The sequence below is a fragment of the Mustela lutreola genome, chromosome 1, assembly GCF_030435805.1.
Source record: "Mustela lutreola isolate mMusLut2 chromosome 1, mMusLut2.pri, whole genome shotgun sequence".
In the NCBI taxonomy this organism is placed as follows: domain Eukaryota; kingdom Metazoa; phylum Chordata; class Mammalia; order Carnivora; family Mustelidae; genus Mustela; species Mustela lutreola.
In genome coordinates, this window is record NC_081290.1 from 12,241,561 (window position 1) to 12,266,961 (window position 25,401).

At 36.6% G+C, this 25,401-nt stretch overlaps 1 protein-coding gene across 1 annotated transcript; it reads left to right on the forward strand.

Moving 5' to 3' along the window:
- Window positions 1–1,049: 1,049 nt before the first annotated feature.
- Window positions 1,050–24,324, forward strand: LOC131823553 (UDP-glucuronosyltransferase 2B31-like). The gene is made up of 6 exons (XM_059160041.1): window positions 1,050–1,802; window positions 7,222–7,370; window positions 9,030–9,161; window positions 12,048–12,135; window positions 19,625–19,844; window positions 23,817–24,324. Exons 1-6 carry the CDS (start codon window positions 1,079–1,081, stop codon window positions 24,094–24,096), a joined length of 1,593 nt encoding a protein of 530 aa, XP_059016024.1. The 5' UTR covers window positions 1,050–1,078; the 3' UTR covers window positions 24,097–24,324.
- Window positions 24,325–25,401: the final 1,077 nt, after the last annotated feature.

Consider the following 25,401-nt stretch of genomic DNA (forward strand, 5'->3'; position numbering starts at 1 on the left):
TATAACATAAGGAATATAGTCAAAGTTATTGTAATAATTGTGTACTGACAAATGGAATCTACACTTGTGAGAATAACATAGCAGATAGACTTGCCGAGTCACTATGTTGTAGCCTGAGACTAATGTAACATTGTGTGTTAACTATGCTTTAAAAAAAGTAATAAAAAAGATTTTTAAAAAGCCCTACACACACACACACACACACACAATCATGAGGTGCTGGATGTGTTAAATAATCCTGTGATGCAAACATTTCACAATATATAAGTGGAGCAAGTCAGCATGTTTTACACCTTAAATATGGACAATGTTATAATAATGATATCTCAATAAAGTCAGAAAACAAATTCCTAACATAAAAGATTATGCTAATTAAGGGAACCAGTCACAAAAGACAATATGATGTATAATTTCATTTATATGAAATGCACAGAACAGACAAAATGACATTATGACAAAAAGTAGATAAAATATTGAATAAGGCTGGGAGATGCAGAAAATGCAGTTTCATTAGAGGGTAAGTGTTCCCATTTGGGGTGATAAAAGGGCTCAAAAATTGATTATCATAGTGGTCACACAATTCTGTGAATATACTATGAACCACTGAATTGTATACTTAAAATCTAACAATTGTATAAGATACGAATTACATGTCAACCAAATTTTTATGAACAAAACATAATCTCTTGAACCATCATAGCCACAAAATATAAATCACCTGTATAATAACTTTAATTCTTTTGTCAATGAGACTACAGACAGTGCCACCACTGTCACTAACATTCTTCCAAAATATATTACAAAAGATGGGTGACTTGCACATGTTAGGTCATTGGCTCTTAGCTAGATGATAGAATTTATAAGCATCAACAAATATTAAATACATGTGTATACAAATGAAATCATCTGCCTTTACCTTTTTCCATTTGCCATCCAAATAATCTGACTGTTCACATAATCTGTTTACTTTGAAAGGTAAGAGTTATACTTTAACTTACTGAGTGATTTCTCCTTGACTAAATACAAGCAATGGGACAAGGAAACTGGAATTTGCAAAGAAACATTGCATTCCACCAGGATGTCTACCCAGTGGATTTCCGTTCTGCTGCTGCTACAGCTCAGTTGTTTCTTCAGCTCTGGGAGTTGTGGAAAGGTGCTGGTGTGGCCCACAGAATACAGCCACTGGATCAATATAAAGACAATGCTCGATGAACTTGTCCAGAGAGGTCACAAAGTGACTGTTCTGACATCTTCAGCTTCCATTCTTGTTAATCCAAATGAATCATCTGCTATCGAATATGAGATTTTCCCTACATCCATACTTAAAGATGATTTTAAGGATTTTTTCAACAAAATGCTCGATATGTGGATATATAACTTGCCAAGAGACACATTTTGGACATATTTTTCACAAATGCAGGAAATAATTTGGAAATTTTCTGACCGTCTTCAAAAGCTCTGTGAAGATGCAGTTTTGAACAGGAAGCTCATGACCAAACTACAAGAATCGAGGTTTGATGTCATTCTTGCAGACACCGTTGGACCCTGTGGTGAGCTGCTGGCTGAGCTACTTAAAATACCTTTAGTGTACAGTCTTCGCTTCTCTCCTGGCTATGCAACTGAAAAAAGAATCGGAGGACTTTCTTTTCCTCCGTCCTATGTACCTATTATTTTTTCAGGATTAAGTGATCAAATGACATTCATGGAGAGAGTAAAAAACATGATATATGTGCTTTATTTTGACTTTTGGTTCCAAGCACTTAATGAGAAGAGTTGGGATCTGTTTTACAGCCAAGTACTAGGTAAGTCATGTTTCTAATTGGTAGCACGAAGTCTTAATTCCTAGTGCCTAGGAGGATGAGTTTGTATGAAGTCAAAGGAATTTCTCTTTTATAAGAGAAATGACGAAATTATAATATACAGTGGACTCCCAGTCTCACAATTATTATGGAAAGACTTATATGACAGGACCAGTTCCAACCATGTCATCCATTACTGAGTACAATACACTCCAGAAATTCAATAACCACAAATTAAAGCACTAAGGGTTTCATGAAGCAATTACTATTTATCTACATATCTAATATCTATTCATTTGGTGTTTATTTGTAATACTTTAAATTTTTTGGAGTTTTTTCACCCTTTTCATTTATTTATTAATTTTTTAATTAAATTTCTTTATTTTCAGCATAACAGTATTCATTATTTTTTCACCACACCCAGTGCTCCATGCAGTCCGGGCCCTCTATAATACCCACCGCCTGGTACCCCAACCTCCCTCCCTCCGCCATTTCAAACCCCTCAGATTGTTTTTCCGAGTCCATAGTCTCTCATGATTCACCTCCCCTTCCAAATTCCCCCAACTCCCTTATCCTCTCTAATTCCCCATGTTCTCCAAGCTATTTGTTATGCTCCACAAATAAGTGAAACTGTATAATAATTAACTCTCTCTGCTTGACTGATTTCACTCAGCATAATCTCTTCCAGTCCCATCCATGTTGCTACAAAAGTTGGGTATTCATCCTTTCTGATGGAGGCATAATACTCCATAGTGTATATGGACCACATCTTCCTTATCCATTCATCCGTTGAAGGGCATCTTGGTTCTTTCCACAGTTTGGCGACTGTGGCCATTGCTGCTATAAACATTGGGGTACAGATAGCCCTTCTTTTCACTACATCTGTATCTTTGGGGTAAATACCCAGGAGTGCAATGGCAGGGTCATAGGAAAGTTCTATTTTTAATTTCTTGAGGAATCTCCACACTGTTCTCCAAAGAGGCTGCACCAACTTGCATTCCCACCAACAGTGGAAGAGGGTTCCCCTTTCTCCACATACCCTCCAACACATGTTGTTTCCTGTCTTGCTAATTTGGGCCATTCTAACTGGTGTAAGGTGGTATCTCAATGTGGTTTTAATTTGAATCTCCCTGATGGCTAGTGATGATGAACATTTTTTCATGTGTCTGATAGCCATTTGTATGTCTTCATTGGAGAAATGTCTGTCCATATCTTCTGCCTATTTTTTGATATGATTGTCTTGTTTTGTGTGTGTTCAGTTTGAGGAGTTCTTTATAGATCCTGGATATCAACCTTTTGTCTCTACTGTCATTTGCAAATATCTTCTCCCATTTCATGGGTTGCCTCTTTGTTTTTTTGACTGTTTCCTTTGCTGTGCAGAAGCTTTTGATTTTGATGAAGTCCCAAAAGTTTATTTTCGCTTTTGTTTCCTTTGCCTTTGGAGACATATCTTGAAAGAAGTTGCTGTGGCTGATATCGAAGAGATTACTGCCTATGTTCTCCTCTAGGATTCTGATGGATTCCTGTCTCATGTTGAGGTCTTTTATCCATTTTGAGTTTATCTTTGTGTATGGTGTAAGAGAATGGTCGAGTTTCGTTCTTCTACATATAGCTGCCCAGTTTTCCCAGCACCATTTTTGAAGAGACTGTCTTTTTTCCACTGTATATTTTTTCCTGTTTTGTCGAAGATTAATTGACCATAGAGTTGAGGGTCCATATCTGTGCTCTCTACTCTATTCCACTGGTTTATGTAATACTTTAAATTTTTAAAAAATTTTTCTGGATAAAGTGTTTTAAGCTTCCTTTGTTATTTATTAAATACAGGTTGAAAATATTACCTTTGATATGCTTCACTTTTTAGAATAATTTTGAGAATAATAGAATAATGACAGCATATTGAGTCGAGATTTCCCATATAACCATTGGTCCCACACATGCATAAAATCCCCAATATCGGGGCACCTGGGTAGCTCAGTAGGTTAAATCCTCTGCCATCAGCTCCGGTCATGATCCCAGGGTCCTGGGATCGAGCCCCGCATTGGGCTTTCTGCTCAGCAGGGAGCCTGCTTCCTCCTCTCTCTCTGCCTACTTGTGATCTCTATCTGTCAAATAAATAAATATAATCTTAAAAAAAAAAATCCCTAATATCAGCATCCCCCACCAGAGTGGTACAATTGTTAAAATTGATGAACTTACATTGACACATTATTATCATCCAAAGTCTATAATTTACAGTGGAGTTCACTTTGGTGATGTACAATCTATAGGTTTTAGCAAATTTATAATGATATTTATATACCACTACTTTATCAAGCAGTTTCACTGCCTTAAAAATCCTCTCTGCTATGCCTATTTCCTACATATCCATTTTACTTTACTTTTCCCATTTTTTAAAAAAAGACATTAGAAGGGTGCCTGGATGGCTCAGTTGTTTAAGCTTCTGCCTTCAGCTCAGGTCATGATCGCAGCATCCTGTGATTGAGCCCCAAATTGGGCTCTCTTCCCTGCAAGGAGCCTGTTCCTCCCTCTTGCTCTGCCTGCCTCTTCCCCTGCTTATGTTCTCTCTTTCTCTGTCAAATAGATAAAATCTTTCTAAAAAATACATTGGAGGGGCACCTGGGTGGCTCAGTGTATTAGGCCTCTGCCTTCGGCTCAGGTCATGATCTCAGGATCCCGGGATGGAGCCCAGCATCGGGCTCTCTGCTTAGCGGGGAGCCTGCTTCCCCCTCCCTCGACCTACCTCTCTGCCTACTTATTATTTCTCTCTCTGTCAAATAAATAAATAAATAAAATCTTAAGAAGTAATTTTAAAAAAAGACATTAGAAATTTCACTATCTTCATGAAAGCAGAGATGTTAATTGAGGAGTCACATTTTTCCAGTACAACTGTCTATAGAGTATTAAGGATATTATTTCCACTTGTTTCTCTTTTTTAATTTAAAAATAGGTATCTTATGGTTTTGGGTGCAATTGTAAATGGGATTGACTCCTTAATTTCTCTTTCTTCTGTCTTGCTGTTGGTGTAGAGAAATGCAACTGATTTCTGTGCATTGATTTTATATCCTGACACTTCACTGAATTCCTGTATAAGTTCTAGCAGTTTAAATGTTTTTTCATATTACCTGAAAGATTCCTTCATAACTGGAACAAATACTGGCTCTATCCCAGACTCAGGAACCTAGAATAAGAAGTTTTTAACGATCACAAATTGTTTTATTAGGGCTTATAAATCACGCTTTAAAGGCTTAAAATCTTGTTGAAGGGTGCACATACACATTAATAGTTCACATTTTTTGAAAACTATGTTACTCCCATTAAAGGAAAAATGAGTCAAAATTAATAGTGCACATATCTATTTCCATACTTGATGAAAATATTCCAGCTGTTATTTGCAAATATTATTTAATACACAAATATTATTATGCTCCTAATGTGAACCAAGTGCAATGGTAAGTACAAGGAGTCAAGCTGTACTTTCAAAACCTTTTTCTTGGAAAATCTAGGATCGAGGGAATAACTTGCTAAATTATAGAAATGAGACTGAGTGGGGAAGAATGTTTCCATTGCTTAATTGATTGGGGAGCTCAAATAATTGTTTACATTTGCATCTGTTACTTTTGCAGCATTTCAAAGGAAATAAATGCATGTTTAATTTGATAGTGGCTTAGGTTTAATAATTGTTTATGATTGTGAATGCACTACTGTGATATTAGAAATGAGACTTACACTTTGTCTTTCATATATACATATGAACAACATACATAATATGTAAATATAAATTTGCATCATTATAGATGTTTGTAACATATATGTGTTCTATTATCAAACTACAAATACTATTAAACATTTTTGACTAAATTTTTCCAAATTCCTTTCAGAAAATTCCCTAGTATATTCACATTACATTACCATTACGATTACCATTACCTCATTTCCACTACCTACTGTTTGCTATAGGGTTTTTTTACTTATTTATTTATTTAATTTTATTTTGCATTGTTTTCATTTTAATTCCAGTATAGTTAACTGAGAGTGTTATATTAGTCTCAGGTGTGCAATATAGTTATTCAACAACTCTGGACATCACTCTGTGCCCGTCAGAAGTGCTCTCCTTAATCCCTCATCATCTATTGAAACCATCCACTTACCCACTGCCCCTCTTAACAGTTTGTTCTTTATAGTTGAGAGTCTTTTTCTTGGTTTGTCTATCTTTGTCTTTTGCTCCTTTGTTTCGTTTCTTAAATTCCACATATGAGTGAAATCATATGGTATTTGTCTTTCTCTGACTGACTTATTTTACTTAGCATACTAGTCTCTAGCTACATCTATGTCACTGCAAATTGTGAGATTTCATTTTTTAAAGAAAAATATTTAATTTCTTTCCTTGAGAGAGAGAGAGAGTGGAAGAAAGAGAGAGGGAGAATCTGAAGTATACTCCACACTGAGCACAGAGCCCCACTTGGGGCTCCATCCCACAACCACTAGATCAGGACCTGAGCCAAAACCAAGAGTTGGATGCTTAACCAACTGAGCCAGCTGGGTGTTTTAAGAACTCATTCTTTTTTTATGGCTGGGTTATATTCATTGTATGAATATACCACTTCTTCTGTAGCCATTGATCAGCTGATGAATACTTAAGCTGTTTCCATAATTTGGCTACTGTAAATAATGCTGCTATAAACATTGGGGTACATGTATCGCTTTGAATAAGTATTTTTGTATGATTTGTGTAAATACCTAATAGTGCAATTGCTGAATCATAAGGTACTTCTATTTTTAACTTTTTGAGAAACCTCCACACTTGTTTCTTGTGGCTTTGATTTTAGCCATTCTGAAAGATGTGAGGTGATATCTCATTGGAGTTTTGATTTGCATTTCCCTGATGATGAGTGGTGTTGAGCATCTTTTCATGTGTCTGTTGGCCCAGTGTATGCCTTCTTTGGAGAAATGTGTGTTCACATCTTCTATCCATTTTTTTAAATTTAATTATTTGGTTTTGGGGTATTGAGTTATGTAAGTTCTTTATATATTTTGGATACTAACTCTTTCTTTAGGGTTTTCTATAATATCATGCCATCTGCAAATAGCGAAAGTTTTACTTATTCCTTACCAATTTGAATGGATTTCCTTTCTTTTTGTTGTCTGATTGCTATAGCCAGAACATATAGTACTAAATGGAATAAAAGTCATAAGAGTGGACATCCTTGTCTTCTTCCTGATTTTGGGGGGAAAGCTCTCCCTTGTTCCTCATTGAATATGCTGTTCACTGTGGGTTTTCCATATAAGGCCCTTATTTTGTTGAGAGTTTTTATCATGAATAGATGTGTATCCTTGTCAAATGCTTTTCCTGAATATATAGAAACGATCATATGGTTTTTCTCCTTTCTTTTACTAATGTGATGTTTGTCTTTTTTCCATTCAGGAAGACCCACTAAATTATCTGAGTTAGGGAGGAAGGCTCAAATATGGCTCATTCGAACCTACTGGGATATTGAATTTCCTCGCCCATTCCTACCAAATTTTGAGTTTGTTGGAGGACTCCACTGTAAACCTGCCAAACCCCTGCCTAAGGTAAGTGATTCCTGTCTCTTTTGTTTTATTTGCTCTGAAGCATTTAACCAGTATTCTACTTAAAAATATCATTCCTCAACAATATTTGTGTGTCCCAACAATATCTGTAGTCAAATCCAATGTTCACTTGCTGTCACTCCAACATTTACACAATTCCTCATTTGAGATCCCAAGGCTTGACATCATAGAGTATTAATGGGTTTGCTTAGATGATGAGAGTATGTGTTTTCTGCCACATATCAAGGCTAGACAAAATCTCAGTAAAGATCACTGAGGGAGGGATGCCTGTGTGGCTCAGTCAGATAAGGGGCTGCCTTCTGCTCACGTCATGATCCCAGGGTCTTGGGATAGACACCCACATTGGGCTCCTTGCTTAGAAAGGAGTCTGCTTCTCCCTCTGCCTCTGCCTGCCACTCTGTCTGCTTATGTTCTCTCCCTCTGACAAACAAATAAATAAAATATTTGAAAAAAAGAAAAGAATCATTGGGGGAACATGGTTCTCAACATGATAGCTGTCTGAGAAAATGAGCACAGGAAAAACTACATTTTGTACATAATAAGTACCACAAATTCTGCATATTTAATAAGAACCAAATAATTTCAACCACTTAGAGCTGAAAAAATTCATAATATAAAATTGAAAAATAATTCTGTTAATATATAAGATGATACTTTATGAAGGAAAGCAATCAAGTAATATGTTTTAAGTTGATATTGTACCTTTAAGACATAAGAAAAACAGGTATCCCTTACGAAATGATTGTATGGTCTTTTCAACATCTCGTTGTCCATGTTTTTATTGGTAATAAGATGAAACTAAGACCTTATTTGAGGGTTAACCTAATACCAATTTTGATTGCAAAATGTTTAAATGTGTATGGTAACTTTCTCAAAGTCAAAATCCTAAGGTAAAACTAACAAAAGTTCTATTCAGCCTAACACAAGTGTCTAGAACAGATAAATCCATAAATATAATGTATTTACACACTATGGAATATTAGTCACAAAACAGAAGAGACATCTAACACATACTCTAAGGTGGAAAAGCTTCAGGATGTTACAGAAAGTGAAAGGGGGAAATCACAAAAAGATGGATATGGTATGATTCCACTGATACGAGGCATGCAGATTAGTCAGATTTATAGAAATACAAAGAATAATGATGGTTGCTAAAGATGAGGAATTGTTATATAATGAGCACAAAATTCCAGTTTATCAAGATGAAAAAGTTCTGGTGATTTGTTACCCAGCAGTGTAAATATAGACATTATTGACTGCATGCCCAGGAATAGTTAAAATGGCAAATTTTTGTGTATTTAACCACAATTTAAAGATAAGAACAGACTTTACTGTAAAACTCCTGATACTATTTGGTATCTCTCTTTCGCTGTTTGAAGATATTTTTTTTTAAGATTTATTTATTTTAGAGAGAGGTGGGGAATAGGGGAGAGGAGCAGAGGGAGAGACAGAAGACCCAGCATATTCTCCACTGAGTGTAGAGCCAGACCCAGGGCTCAATCTTACAACCCTGAGATCATGACCTGAGGTAAAATCAGGTACTTAACTGACTGAGCCACCCAGGCACCCCTGTAGAAATTTGTTTAATAGTGTTTGCTGTGGTGTTCCTCTTTTGTAATGGAACAAATTCTTTCTTCACAGGAAATTGAAGAATTTGTCCAGAGCTCTGGAGAAAATGGTATTGTGGTGTTTACACTAGGGTCTATGATCACTAACCTGCCAGAGGAAAAAGCCAATGTGATTGCATCAGCCCTTGCACAGATTCCACAAAAGGTTAGAGTCTGTTAAACTGTGTAAGGAGTTTGCTTGCCCTTTCCTTCATGACATGGAAACCATGATGACAGCTCCAATTTATCTCAGATATGAGCAAAATATACATGACAGATGGTAAAGTAGTACAGAACGTGTTTTGACAATAACTTTGGTATTAACATTGAGATCAGAAAGAAAGATATTTAGAAGGAATATATTTAGGAGATACAATGTAACATTTGCTATTATAATGTATCATGGGCAGATGTAGAAATCACCAAATTCTGTCCTGTCAGTCACTCCTTCTCCTTATACGATTTCCAAGGGCACTGAAAAACTCATAGATGTTCTCTGAAAGGAGTTAAATTTCAACAGTTATGTTAACCAGGAACTATAAAAGTCTGAAAAGCTTCATGCAGTTTATGCTTGCTGGATAATCCAGGTTACTTTTCCTTCCACTAGCTTTTCGAGGAAAGCCAACTCAGTATGCTCTTCAGAGAAAGGATGCCCAGGGCACACCAAGCTATGTTTTGGCAATCATCCAGCCTAAGTGATTCAGGGAAAGAGAAAAACTGACATGAATGATGGAGTGGACCCGGCTAAGAGTAAAAGAGTGAAATAAATGAAAAGGGAGGAGATGAGTCCACCCCTTCAAGGTGACTCTATGCTTAGTAATAGTGGTTCCAAAAGGACTTTAACTTGCCAGAATAGTAACTTCACCTGATTAAGGAAGGAAATGGAAATATATTAAGGAGCCAACCAGAAACAAGCTTAGGATGGGAAAGTTTTGGATTCCTCTTTCTTTGTAAAATATAGTAGTAAATTATTTTCCGATATATAGAAAACAACTGGAGTATTTGGGTATTTGTGAACTACTTTTTGGTTTACTGATGTAGTTTCTCTTTATGCTAATGTTCACTTAATATCTAAAGTTACTTGACTATTTGCATATGTTAACCAATGTAAACCATCATCCAGTTTATGTGGATTCCTGGGGAATTCTAAAACAAATCTATTTTGGTACTGGGAATTGGGAATGGAAATTGCTTGGGTATAGAACTCATATTAATCCATGCTATCAATGTTTTGTAGTGCATCATTGAAGTATTAACAATCAGTTAAATAAAATGTAGCATCATCACAGCTTTGGATGTTTTTCAACAGCTGCACTTTTATTTCTGAAGTTCCAACAGGCTTTTTTTTTTTTTTTTTAAAGATTTTATTTATTTATTTGACCAAGAGAGAGATCACAATTAGGCAGAGAGGCAGGCAGAGAGAGAGGAGGAAGCAGGCTCCTGCTGAGCAGAGAGCCAGATGCAGGGCTCCATTCTAGGACCCTGGGATCATGACCCAAGCCAAAGGCAAAGGTTTTAACCCACTGAGCCACCCAGGTGCCCCGCCAACAGGCTCTTCTTTGTAATATTTAAAGAATTTCCAAAGCAAGAAATAGTAATAACAATCTGGATTCATGTAAAAATTTAACTTTTTCTTGGAAGTAGTGTCTAATAATTAGTGATGTAAAAGAAATTATAGGTACAAGAGAAATTATTTACATTAATAAATTACTGGTAAGCAGAAATATTTATTTCTCACAAGCAACAGATTACATGCTTAGCTTTTTTGTATATCAAAAGATGTAAAACTCTAATAAAATAACATGTGGAACAAGTAGACATACATGAACTCCCTCCTGCAACACTTTAAAAGAAATAAATAGGTAATATTACATTGGAAGATGATAGCAGTTACAATAGATAAAACAAAACAAATGTGTAGGACTTAGTAATTTCCAATTTGTTTGCACTAGAATTATAATAACTGCCTAAAAATTTCTTAAATATGTATATTTGTCACTGTTAAACTCATTTGTCTAATCTTCATGTGTAAAACATCATGATTACATTCATACTTGATTGAATGTAAAAATAAGTAAAAAATGTGGGTATTTTATTATACCAGCATTTTGGTAGTCTCATTTTTAATATATTTGTCCTGTTATTTTTCATTCAGTGAAAGGGGTCTAACTAGATTATCTCTTAATTTCTTAAAATTAAAAATAGAGCTTCCCTATGACCCTGCAATTGCACTCCTGGGTATTTACCCCAAAGATACAGATGTAGTGAAAAGAAGGGCCATCTGTACCCCAATGTTTATAGCAGCAATGGCCACAGTCACCAAACTGTGGAAAGAAACAAGATGCTCTTCAACGGACGAATGGATAAGGAAGATGTGGTCCATATACACTATGGAGTATTATGCCTCCATCAGAAAGGACGAATACCCAACATTTGTAGCAATATGGATGGGACTGGAAGAGATTATGCTGAGTGAAATCAGTCAAGCAGAGAGAGTCAATTATCATGTGGTTTCACTTACTTGCGGAGCATAACAAATAGCATGGAGGACAAGGGGAGATGGAGAGAAGGGAGTTGGGGGGAATTGGAAGGGGAGGTGAACCATGAGAGACTATGGACTCTGAAAAACAATCTGAGGGTTTTAAAGGGGTGGGGGTAGGAGGATGGGGGAACCAGGTGGTGGGTATCAGGGAGGGCATGGATTGCATGGAGCACTGGGTGTGGTGCAAAAACAATGAATACTGTTACGCTGAAAAAATAAATTAATTTTTTTAAAAAGTAAGAAAAAAAATTCTAATATGCTGGGGCACCTGGGTGGTTTAGGGGTTAAAGCCTCTGCTTTTGGCTCAGGTTATGATCCCAGGGTCCTGGGATCAAGCCCCACATTGGGCTCTCTGCTCAGCAGGGAGCCTGCTTCCCCCCTCTCTCTCTCTGCCTCTCTATCTACTTGTGAGCTTTCTCTGCCAAATAAATAAATAAAATCAATAAAATAATTCTAATATGCTATAACTTCAAAGTTTCAACTCATGAAATAAGGGATTTTCTTTTACAGGTTCTATGGAGATTTGCTGGCAAGAAACCAGACAAGTTAGGGCCAAATACTCGGCTGTATGACTGGATCCCCCAGAATGACATTCTTGGTAAGAATCTGGAAAACCTTGAGTTAAATGCAATGCTAAACAAAATGATAAGAGTTCTGAAGAAGCAAATTGATTGAACATTCATTATTGAAAAATTCTAAAACAAAACTTAACTTCATTACATTTGTTTTACCGTGCTAGGGGGTAAAACATCACATATGGGATGTTATTATACACAGTCATGTTCTTTATGACCAGAATCAAAGTATGTTTATTTCAGGTGTAATTACTTCTCAAGCGTAATTTTCTAATTTTTTTTAATTTACATTTTTTTAATTAATTTTTTATTTTTTATAAACATACATTTTTATCCCCAGGGGTACAGGTGTGTGAATCACCAGGTTTACACACTTCACAGCACTCACCAAAGCACATACCCTCCCCAATGTCCATAATCCCACCCCCTTCTCCCAAATCCCCTCCCCCCACCAACCTTCAAAAGTACAGCATCCCTTCCTGATCAAAACTCTTCAAAGTGTAGGGATAGAGGGCACATACCTCAATATCATCAAAGCCATCTATGAAAAACCCACCGCAAATATCATTCTCAATGGAGAAAAACTGAAAGCTTTTCCGCTAAGGTCAGGAACACGGCAGGGATGTCCATTATCACCACTGCTATTCAACATCGTACTAGAGGTCCTAGCCTCAGCAATCAGACAACAAAAGGAAATTAAAGGCATCCAAATCGGCAAAGAAGAAGTCAAATGATCACTCTTCGCAGATGATATGATACTATATGTGGAAAACCCAAAAGACTCCACTCCAAAACTGCTAGAACTTATACAGGAATTCAGTAAAGTGTCAGGATATAAAATCAATGCACAGAAATCAGTTGCATTTCTCTACACCAACAGCAAGACAGAAGAAAGAGATATTAAGGAGTCAATCCCATTTACAATTGCATCCAAAACCATAAGATACCTAGGAATAAACCTAACCAAAGAGACACAGAATCTATACTCAGAAAACTATAAAGTACTCATGAAAGAAATTGAGGAAGACACAAAGAAATGGAAAAATGTTCCATGCTCCTGGATTGGAAGAATAAATATTGTGAAAATGTCTATGCTACCTAAAGCAATCTACACATTTAATGCAATTCCTATCAAAGTAATTTTCTAATTTTTAATTTAAATGCAAATAGCCAACATAGAGTGCATCATTTGTATCAGTTGTACTGTTCAGTATTTTATCAATTGCATATAACACCCCATGCTCATCACATCAAGTGCCCTCCCTAACGTCCATCACCCAATTAACCTATCTCCGATCCACCTCCCCTCCAGCAACCCTTGGTTTGCTCCTTATAGGGGCAAACTATAGCAAACCATAGGTTTGTCTCCCTGTATGATTTCTCTCCATTTGGTTTTCCCTCCTTCCCCTATGATCCTCTGTGCTGTTTCTTACATTCCACATATGGGTGAAAGCATAAGATTATTGTCTTTCTCTGACTGACTTATTTCATTCAGCATAATACTCTTCAGTTCCATCCATGTCAGTGTAAATGGTTAGTATTCAACCTTTATGATGGCTAAGTAATATTCTATTGCATAAATATACCACATTATCTTTATCCACTCATCTGTCCTTGGATATCTCAGCTCTTTCTACAAGTTGGCTATTGTGAACATTGCTGCTATAAACACTGGGGGTTATAGCAGTGCTTCTTCAGGTCAATACATTTGTATCTTTGAGGTAAATATCCAGAAGTGCAATTCCTGTGTCATAAGGTAGCTTTGTTTATAACATCTTGAGGATCCTCCATCATATTTTCCAGAGTGACTGCACCAGCTTGCATTCCCACCAACATTGTAAGAGGGTTTCTCTTTCTCCACATCCTCTCCAACATTTGTTGTCTCCTGTCTTGTTAATTTTAGCCATTCTGACTGGTATAAGATGGTATCTCACTGTGGTTTTGGTTTATATTTCCCTAATGCCAAGGGATGTTGAGCATTTTTTCATGTGCCTATTGGCCATTTTCATGTCTTCTTTGAAGAAATGTCTATTCATATCTTCTGCCCATTTCTTGAGTGGATTATTTGTTTTTTGGATGTTGACGTTGCAATTTCTCTTTCTTCTGTCTCATTGTTAGTGTATAGAAGTGCAACTGATCTCCGTACATTGATTTTATTTCCTGCCATGTGGCTGAATTCCTGTATAAGTTCTATCAATTTGGGGGTAAAGTGTTTGGGGTTTTCCACATAAGGTATCATGTCATCAGCAAAGAGTGAGAGTCTGACTTCTTCTTTGCCATATTGAATGCATTTTATTTCTTTTTGTTGTCTGACTGCTGAGGCTAGGACTTCCAGTTCTATGTTGAACAAAAATGGTGATTGGGCATCCCTATCATATTCCTGACCTTAGAGGAAAAGTTCTGTTTTGCCCCCATTGAGAATGATATTCACAGTGGGCTTTTCATAGATGGCTTTTATGATATTGAGATAGTTTCCCTCTATGCCTTCACTGTGGAGAGTTTTAATCAAGAAACATAACATACTGTGTTTTGTCAAATGTTTTTCTGCATCAATAGAGAAGGACATATATGTTTCTTGATGTTTCTTTTATTAATGTGATGTATTACATTGATTGATTTGTGAGTGCAGAACCACCCTTGCAGCCCAGAAATAAGTCTCACATCATTGTGGTGAGTAATCTTCTTAATGCACTGTTGGATCTTATTGGCTAATCTCTTGGTGAGAAATTTTGCTTCCATGTTCATCACGGGTATTGCCCTGTAATTTTCCCTTTTGGTGGGGCCTTTGGTTTGGAGAGCAAGGTAATGCTGGCCTCATAAAATGAGTTCAGAAGTTTTCCTTCCATTTATATTTTTTGAAACAGCTTCAGAAGAAGAGGTATTATTTCTCCTTTAAGTGCTTGGTAGAATTCCTGTGGGAAGCCATCAGCTCTTGTCTCTATTTGGCTGGGAGATTTTTTCTTACTACTTCAAATTCCTTCCTGGTTATCAGTGTGTTCACATTTTCTATTTATTCTTGTTTCAATTTTAGTAATTTATACATTTCCAGAAATGCATCCATTTCCTCCAGATTGCCTATTTTATTGTCATATAGTTGCCCATAACATGTACGTAAAATTATTTGAATTCCTCAGTGTTGAGCATGATCTCTCCTCTTTCATTCATGATTTTATTAATTTGGGTCCTTTCTCTTTTCTTTTTGATAATCTGGCTAGGGATTTTTTGATGTAATTAGCTCTTTGAAAGAACAAGCTTCTAGCTTTATTGATCTGCTCTACACTTTTAGTTTCTATTACATTGATATGTGCCCTAATTGTTATTTTTTCTTCAGCTTGGTGTAAGTTTTATTTGCTGTTCTTACTCCAGCTCCTTTAGTTTTAAAGTTAGCTTGTGTATTGGGGACCTTTCTAATTTTTTTTGAAAAAGGCTTGCATTGCTATGTACTTCCCTCTTAGGACCGCCTCTGCTGCATCCTAGAGGTTTTGAACAGCTGTATTTTCATTTTCATTGGTTTCCATGAAGCTTTTAAATTCTTTTTTAATTTCCTGGTTGACCCATTCATTCTTTAGGAGGATGCTCTTTTACCTTCAAATGTTTGAGTTCCTTCCAAATATCCTCTTGTAATTGAGTTCAAGTTCAAAGCATTATGCTCTGAAAATATGCTGGGGACAATTCCAATCCTTTGTTATGGGTTGAAAAACAATTTGTGCCCAGTATGTGATTTATTCTGGAGAATGTTCCACGTGCACTTGAGAAGAATGTGTATGCTGTTGCTTTAGATGGAATGTTTTGTATATATCTTTGAAGTCTATCTCATCCACTGTGTCATCCATAGCCCTGTTTCCTTGTTGATCTTCACTTAGATGTCCATTAGAATGAGTGGGATATTGAAATTCCCTATTATTGTATAATTATCAGTGTGTTACTTTAATTTGGTTATTAATATATTTATATAAATCTTTGCTTCCAAGTTAGAAGCATACATATTTATAATTGTTAGATCTTCTTGTTGGATAGACCCTTTAATTATGATACAATGTCTCTCTTCATCCTTTCTACAGTCTTTGGTTTAAAATCTGATTTTTCTGACATTAGTATTGCCACCCCAGCTTTCTTTTGATGCCCATTAGAATGAAAATTGTTTTCCACCCCCTCACTTTCAATCCTGAGGTGCCTTGAGTCTAAAATATGTCTCTTACAGACAGCATATTGATGTGTCTTGCTTTTTTTATGTAATCTGATACCCTGTGTCTTTCAGTTAGTCCATTTAGCCTATTTCATTCAGAGAAACTATTGAAAGATATGAATTTCATGCTATTGTATTCCTGTAAAGTCACTGATTCTATAGGTTGTCTCTGTTCCTTTCTGGTCTGTGTTACTTTTGGACTCTCTCTTCACTTAAAGAATCTCCTTTAATATTACTTTCAGAGCTGGTTTAGTGATCAAAAATTCTTTGAGTTTCTGTTTGTCCTGAAAGCCTTTTCTCTCTCCTATTCTGAATGACAGCCTTGCTGGATAAACTATTTTTGGTTCCTATTTTTCTTATCACTCTAAATATATCCTGTCAGTCTTTTCTGGTTTGCCAGGTCTCTTGGTTACGTCTGCTGCAAATCTAATGTCTCTACCTTTGTAGGTTATGGACCTCTTGTCCCAGGCTGCTTTCAGGATTTTCTTTTTGTCTGTGAGATTTGCAAGTTTCATTATTATGTGTCAAGGTGTTGACCTATTTTTATTGATTTCCAGGGCGGTTCTCTGTGTCTCCTGGACTTGAATGCCTATTTCCTTCCCTAGAGTAGGGAAAATTCTCAGCTATGATTTGCTCAAATATGCCTCATGGACCTCTCTTCCTCTTCCTCTGGGACCCCAAAAACTCTAATATTATTTTGTTCATGGGATCACTCATTTATCAAATCCCCCCCCCCTTACCCTTTGGGTCCATTAGTTGTTTTTCTTGCTTTCTATGGCTTCCTTCCTTCCTTTCCATTATCTTGTCTTCTATGTCACTGACTCTTTCTTCTGCCTCATTTACCTTATCTGGAAGAGCATCCGTTTTAGATAGCATCCCAGTTAAAGTATTTTTAATTTGTCTGATTGGATTTTATTTCTACACTAAGAGATTTTCTAGTATGTTTTGTGCTTTTTTTTAAGCCCACTTAGTAAGCTTATAATCATTACCCTGAATTCCAGCTCTGGCATTTTACTTATATCCATTTTGATTATATCTGTGGCAGAGAGTATCACCTATGGTTCTTTTTTGTTGTTGTTGTGATTTCCACCTTCTAGGCATTTTAACCAAAGAAGAATGGAAGAATGAGACAACAAAATAAAAAAATATATATCAACCACAAATCAAATGCAACACACACTATACAAATCCAAAGAGGTCAGAAACTAAAAAAGACAAAGAAAAAAAAAGATAGTGGAGAGAGAGATTATAATCTCCCAGGTGGACAAAACATGGTGATCCACTTGATCCTAGGTGTATTTTGGTCCGTTAGAAGACACTAAATCCCAAAATTGTAAAGAAAGCAAAACTCACATAAACACAAAAATATAATTGAAACAGTGAGAGGAAGCCAAAAATGAAGAATAAATCTATAAAATGTAAATTTAAAAATGAATGCTAAAAAATAGTTAAAAACAATTTTTTAAAATAGAAACCAGTTGGTGTGCCTGGGTGGCTCAGCCACTTAAGCTATTGCCTTTGGCTCAGAACATGATCTCCAGGTTTTGAGATCGAGTCCTGCATCTGGTTCCCTCCTCAGCATGGAAATTGCTTCTCTCTTTCTATCCCTCTGTGATTCCCCCCTGATAGTTCTCTCGCTCTCACACATATAAACAATATGTTTAAAAAATAAAATAAAATAAGAAACCAATTGAAAAAAAAAAGACAAAAAGAACAAGAGATTTTAAACTGAAAGTTAAATGACTCTTGAGAAAAACTGAATTCTACATACTATTTTCTCCCAGTGCTGGAGTTTTATAGTCCTCTGTGCTCCAAAAACTGGGTGTTCCCTGTTGGTTTTGCTGGTCTTCCAGGAGAAGGGCCAGCTGCATTGATTCTCAAGTGTCTTTGCCTGGGCAGATTTGCACAACACCTTGCCAGGGGCTGGGCTCAGTATAAGCTTTCTGATTGCTCTATGTGGCTTTTGTTCACTGAAGACCCTCTCTCCCTATTTGGAGGATGAAAATAAAAATGGCTGCATGCCAGTCTCCAGCCCTGGAGCTGAAAGATCACAGCCCCTTCTCTTCAGCAAAACTTCAGGGATAAGCAGTTTTCAGTTCTGTGTGTGCCAAATTGCAGACCCGTGTGGTGTGCACACATGCTGATCCTCCCAGGAGAAGGTGAAGGGTCACCACATTTCTGCCCTTTGGAGGTCCCCCACACAGAGAATGGTCACCTGATCATGGTGCAGTTTGCAGTTTATGGCAAACTGAGCTGAGAGCCCCCTCTCTGTCTCACTGAATATAACTGGTTTCTCTTCTCTAATGGATTGGGAATTCTTCAGCTCAGGCACCCCTGTTCTTTCTGTGACCCCAGGGATCCTGAGACCACACTGACCCACCTAGGATTCTGCCCCACTTTGCCACCTGAGCACCTTTCAGGCAGGGACATCTCTCCCTGGAACAGACTTCTGAAGAGTCTGAATTTGCCCTTCATGGCTAAATCACTTTCTGGTAGCCAGCTTATGGATGCTCCCTCCCCCTACCATCTATCTTCCGAATATACCCTCAGATTCATTTTTCTGCACCTCCCACCTTGCAAAAAGTGCCCACTTTTCTATTTGTAGAATTTCAGCAATTCTATTCTTACATCTCAAGTTGAATTCATAGGTGGTCAGAAAAGTTTTATAGTTACTGCCTAAATTCTGGGACAAGATGAAATGAGGTCCCTTACTCTTCCACCATCTTGCCTCTCCCAATAAATTTTTAATAACGAAATGGATCATCACTTCGTCTCCTGATTCTCCCACTTAATTCCTATCTTTTCTCATTCTGCATGACTATTCAGTGCTAGTGAAAAATTATTCCCAGTAACTCTACACTTTCTCCAGGAAAACAGCATAATCTTTTTCATGAAGTCATAACACATTTCATGATAAAGTGCAGTCTTTCTTTCCCCTGATTTGAACCACCACTATCAGACTTCCTGTTGCCTTGACACTCTACATGTTAAATTCAGTGGCTTTACTGTTTAAGAGAATATGTTCTAATATGCCACCTCCTTTTCTTTTCTTTTCTTTTTTTTTCTTTTTGCACATGCTCTTCTTTATCCAGAATTTTCCCTTTCAATCTGTCTGTTCAGCCATCTTGTAACCATTTTTCAAGTTACAACTGCCACACCAATTTTCACTGACTTCTCCAGCAGATTTTTGCTCTTCTTGCTCTGAGATCTAAAAGACATTTTAATGCTATTTCATATGTATTGTACTATGTGCCTTATGTTGCTAACCTCTCCTTTTTTTCCTAAGAATTATAATTACTAATGTGCTGAGATTCATCCAATCCTAGGTCACCCAAAAACCAAAGCCTTTGTAACTCATGGTGGAACCAATGGCATCTATGAGGCGATCCACCATGGGATTCCAATGGTGGGCATTCCCTTGTTTGCGGATCAACCTGATAACCTTGCTCACATGAAGGCCAAGGGAGCAGCTGTCAGTCTGGATTTCCACACACTGTCTAGTACAGATTTGCTCAATGCATTGAGGATGGTCATTAATAACCCTTCGTGAGTATTATATTTTTTTCATTAATAGTATTTAGAGATAGGTTCTTCTATCAATGATGATTATGCATTTCATTCTATATTTAAGAAACTAATTTTGAAATATTAATATGTATAACTTATCTTAAACTTACCTTTATTTTCAACCAGACATTTATTGCAAAGTTGCTTTTTAACCCCATTGAATTAATGGGCTGCCACAATTTTCTATATGAGCAAATGCAAAAGTTATATGGAATTGTATATATGGAATTGTATATATGGAATTGTAAGGACACATTTTAAAAAATATGATAGAATTTCTGGAATGAAAGAATGAAGACTTTTCAGTTATGTAAAATAACTTTCAATTCAGCACTGAAAATTCCAAAACTATAAAACTTTTTGCTCAAGAATTAATTATGATTTTTATTTTAATATATATTTATAATATGTGATGTATGTACCATAATATTTAGAGTATATACATATGGAGTATGTTACAGAATTATGAAGCCATGACTATAATCTAAGTTTGGGACATTTTCATTAACCCAAAAAATGACTTAGAAGTCATTTCCCATTCCTCTTGCCTTAAGTAAACAATCTACTTTGTGGCTCTACTAATTGCTGAATTCTGGATATTTCATACAAATGGAATCATACAACTTATGGCCTTTTGAATGTAGCTTTTTTCACTTGGCGGTTTTTGAGTTTCACTGATGTGGTAGTTTTGCATTACTGAATAATATTCGATGGTATGAATATACTACAATCTATTTATTCATCAGTTCATGAACATTTTGATTATTTCCACATTTAAGAATTATAAATATTCCTACATATGGTATTGTGTAAACAAAATTTGTCACTTCTTTTTGAAATGAAGGGAACTTTTGGAAATTCTAGGAGTAGAATTGCTGGTCATATGTTAACTCTGTGAAGAACTGCCAAATTGACATCCAAATGAGATGCACCATTTTACATTTCCACCAGCTGAGTAGGGGAGATCCAATTTCTCCACATCATTACCAACACTTGCTATCATCTGTTTTGGTTTTTTTTTTTTTTTAATATTTTTTATTCATTTATTTGACAGAGATCACAAGTAGGCAGAGAGGCAGGCAGAGAAGAGAGGGGGAAGCAGGCTCCCCACTGAGCAGGGAGCCTGATGTGGGGCTCGATCCCAGAACCACAAGATCATGACCTGAACTGAAGGCAGAGGCTTAAACCACTGAGCCACCCAGGTGCCCCTACCATCTGTTTTATTACAGACATCCCAGTGAGTGTGAAGTGGTCTCTCCTTGTGCTTTTAATTAGCATTTCCCTTATAGCCTAAGTTATTAAGCATCTTTTCATATACCAATTGCCATCCATGTGTCCTCTTTAGAGAAATGTCTATTCCAATTCTTTGGTAATTTTTAAATTTCATTTTTTGTCTCACCTTTTTAAAAAATTTGTTGTGTTTTATGAATATAACACATTAACATATATATGATTTGTTAATGTTTTCTTCCCCTCTGGATGACTTGATTTTTAACTTTCTTGATTGTGTCCTTTGAAGCAAAAATTTTTTAAAGTTGAAAAGACAAAGAAATTATCTATATTACACAGGAAAATAATGTGTGGGAATTTGTAGTGCCTAGCACATGAATTCAGTATTTGTTACTACTACTGGTATTAGTATTATATTAGGAGAGTATCATCTAATGAAATACCGAAAAATGTATTATCAAGAAGAAAATGGTAGAACAATAATCAATAAAATACTTTAAATAGATAAGAAAGAAAAAGAAATAGATGGCATGTTGGAAAAATAGAACAGAAAATAGAAAATAAGACAGCAGGTAAAAAATATCAATATGCCAGCACTTACATTAAACTTAAACAGATTATATAATTTAAAGATAAATATTGTCAGGATGCATTTTAAAAACTATATACTGTTTATAAGACGTGTTCAAATGGAAATGTAGAAGAGGATTTTAAGTACAAATGTAGAAAATGATCTATTTTAGCAGTAACCACTTAGAAATGTGTGCCTATGCGACTATCAGACACAGTACTCCAGAATCGCTAACAAAAATAAAGATACATATTTCATAACGATACATAGACTGATCTGTTAAAACAACACAAATTAGTAACTGGTGACACCTACTACGAAAATATCAAAATGCAGCTGATGTAGACAAAAGAACAAACAAATACTCAACTCTACAGTCATAATATTGAGTTTTCAAACATCTTTCTAAATAACATAGAAAAAGAAGAAAAAAAAAGAAAGGATGGATGGATGGAGAAGATAATGAAATGACTAAATTCCTAAATGTTTAAAGGATTCAATTTGAAATATAACCTATCCCACATACATATACATCATAATATATAAAACAACAGATAATACATATATATCAAGAATGGAATAGATATTGGAATTAACCGTATGCTGGGCTATACACCAAGAGTAAATTTGAAAAATATAAATCATCAACAGTATATTGTCCAGCCTTACTGGAATTCACTTAGAAAATGTCAAAAAGAAAGATAACAGAAACATCTCTAAATTTTGGAAATTAAGTAATATACTTCTACATAATTCAGTCAGTAAAGAAATCACAACCCTAAATAGCCTTCTTCTCAGCAATTCCACGTTCACATTATATACAAACACAACTGTATAAACATGCAAATCTAAAGAAATACACAAGATTTTTATAACAGCTTTAGTAGTAATGGCTAAAAAATTAACACAAATGTCCACTGATCGTTAAAGGAAGAAATACTCTGTGGTGTTGCCAAGCAATGGAATACTACAATGTACACAATGTACAATACAGACAATGGAATAATAGAATTATTCTATAATTAACCGACAACTGTTAGACAAAAGACAAAGGAAATGAGTGCTATCTTATTATACTGATACATAAATAAGAAAAATAATCTATGATGACTAAAAGGGTCAGGGAAGATGGGATCCTTCTGGGGAGCATGCGATACCCTATATCAATATCTAAGCAGTAGGTGTATAATTACATCCACTTCACAATAATATTCTAGCAAATTTTGAATTTATGAACTGTTCAGTTAAGACAAGGTGCATTTTTCTTATGCTCTATATTTAAATATTATTATGGAAAATATATTTAAAATCCTAGGTTTCAAAGAGTAGCACACACACATCGCAAATGTCTAAGGGTGCTTTGATAGTGTGATCCAGAAAAGCCCGAGATGGAACACAGAGCTGGTCATCTATCAAGATGTAGAAGCAGCTTTGGAGTTTTGCAGGGAAAAGTGTCCAGCAGAGAGACAGAGGGGACAGAAAGTGCAAAGGTGCTTATGTTTGGACATGTTTGGCAACTTTAGTGAACTCCTAGCAGGCCTTTATGCCTACAACAGAGTGTACATGGGACAAAGTGACAGGAGGAGAGATTGCCAGGGGGCTGTATCTGTAAGATCCTATAGTCCAAAATCCATAGCTGGATTTTATTCTAAAGGTAATGAGAAGCCAGATGGAAATTTTGAGCAGGGAAGTGCCGTGATCTGATATCAGTTTCAAAAATCAGACTGGCTACATGATGGAAAATAAAGAGTAGAGGGTAGAAGAGTGGAGACACAGGGACCGGTGAGGTGGCATTTTATTTACCATGGCACATTCCCTTTGCTGCTTCATGAGGTCATTCTACAAGTGCATTCCCACCATCTCACCTACAGCTGTTACCAGGGCCTATAGCATTTCCTCTGTTAGAAAAGATCAAACTATCCTCACTACACTTCCATTTTCACTTCTCAGAATAGTTGGTGATGGGAAAATTCCAATTTAAATGCCAAATCTCCAGTGCAGATCCAAATAAAAAAACATACTGCTTCTGTAACTCTATGACATATATTTTGAAGCATTTGTATGGCCCTTTTCAAAAACCTTTCATGGGAATTATATGATTAGGCAAATGAGCTTCCTTTCAATGTCGGTATCTTTATGTTTCTGTTTAGATACAAAGAGAACGCTATGAGATTATCAAGGATTCACCACGACCAGCCTATAAAGCCCTTGGATCGAGCCGTCTTCTGGATAGAGTTTGTCATGCGCCACAAAGGAGCCAAACACCTGAGGCCGGCCTCCCATGACCTCACCTGGTTCCAGTACCACTCTCTGGATGTGATTGGGTTCCTGCTGGCCTGTGTGGCAGCTGCTATATTTGTCACCACACAGTGTTGTCTGTTCTGTTACCGGAAGTTTGCAAAAACAGGGAAGAAGGAAAAAAAGGAGTAGTTACATCAGGGGCCTCAAGCTGGTATGCCTCACAAATGGGACGCATCCAGTTTATTCCAGCAAGAAGCTGTGATAGAAGGCTTTTTCCTCTTGTGACAAAATGACCTTTCACCACTTAGCTTCTCAGAATGAAATCTGTTTTGAAGGGATTTACAGCCTATTTAAGAGTTAGAAACGTCATGCCAAAAGGAAAACTGGAAAAAAATAAATAAAAGAAAAATAAAACTGTATGGGTATTTATTGAAACTTATTATTCTAAATCAAAAGTCATCTCCCTCCAAAAGTTATTGATCTTAACTGTGTTTCAAGTATTGGGTATGGACACAAGCTTATGAAAACTATACACAATATCTTTATTATTGTGCAAATACTCAGAATATGTTAACTTAAATTGGAACCAGAATTTTGTAGTTTTGTCCTTTGCTACAGATACGACATGTAGTTAAAATTGTGCAAAATGATTTATTTGTTTATTTCATTTTGGGAGACCACTGATTCTCCAGAGTAAGGTCCAGCCTCAGCGTCACTCCTTACCTAAGAACAGGGCAAGTTCTTGGGTTTCATCCAGCTTGTCACTTTCCAGCAGAACGTAGGTGAATTTAGAAGTCTATCAGCTACCCCTTTGCTATTATAAAACTGTGCTGTTCAACTGGTTAAGCTTCTGACTCTCGGTTTCAGCAAAGGTTGGGATCTCATGGCGGTAAGATCAAGAGATCAAGTCCCAGAGTTGGGCTCTGGGCTCAGCAAGTAGTCTGCTGAAGATTATCTAACTCAGCTTCTCACTCCTCCTGCTCCGGGGTACTCTCTCTCCAAAATAAGTAAAATCTTAAAAAAACAAAACTAAAACTGAGCTATATATGACAGACTTTGTTTCATTAGCTTATTCTCTTTACCTCACAGTCCTTTAAAAAGATTCACCTGGTGGATTCCACGCTCATTCTACCCTTTGATAATGGATGCAAAGTCTCACTTGTAGGTTGGATATAGAGGACACGCTCCCTAAAGGAACTTACTGAACTTTCACTCTGTCCTATTGAGAGGGAAGGGGCTGCCATGCCTATCAGGGAGGGAGTCATCACCTTGTAGGCCAAAGAGGCCCATTAGGAGGAGTACCTGATCCCCTGAAGCAGAGGCTGGTGGCCAGAGTCTGATGACTGGTTCTTGTGGCCCAGAAGGATGGGGCTCCAAAGCCCACAACAAGGTGCTGCATCAGCTGGGCATGTCCAGCAGTGGCATCTGGAGGTAGCCTCAGTGCTAGTAGTGGACTGTCATGGAGTTGGCTGCCCCCAGACCTGTTCCGGTCCT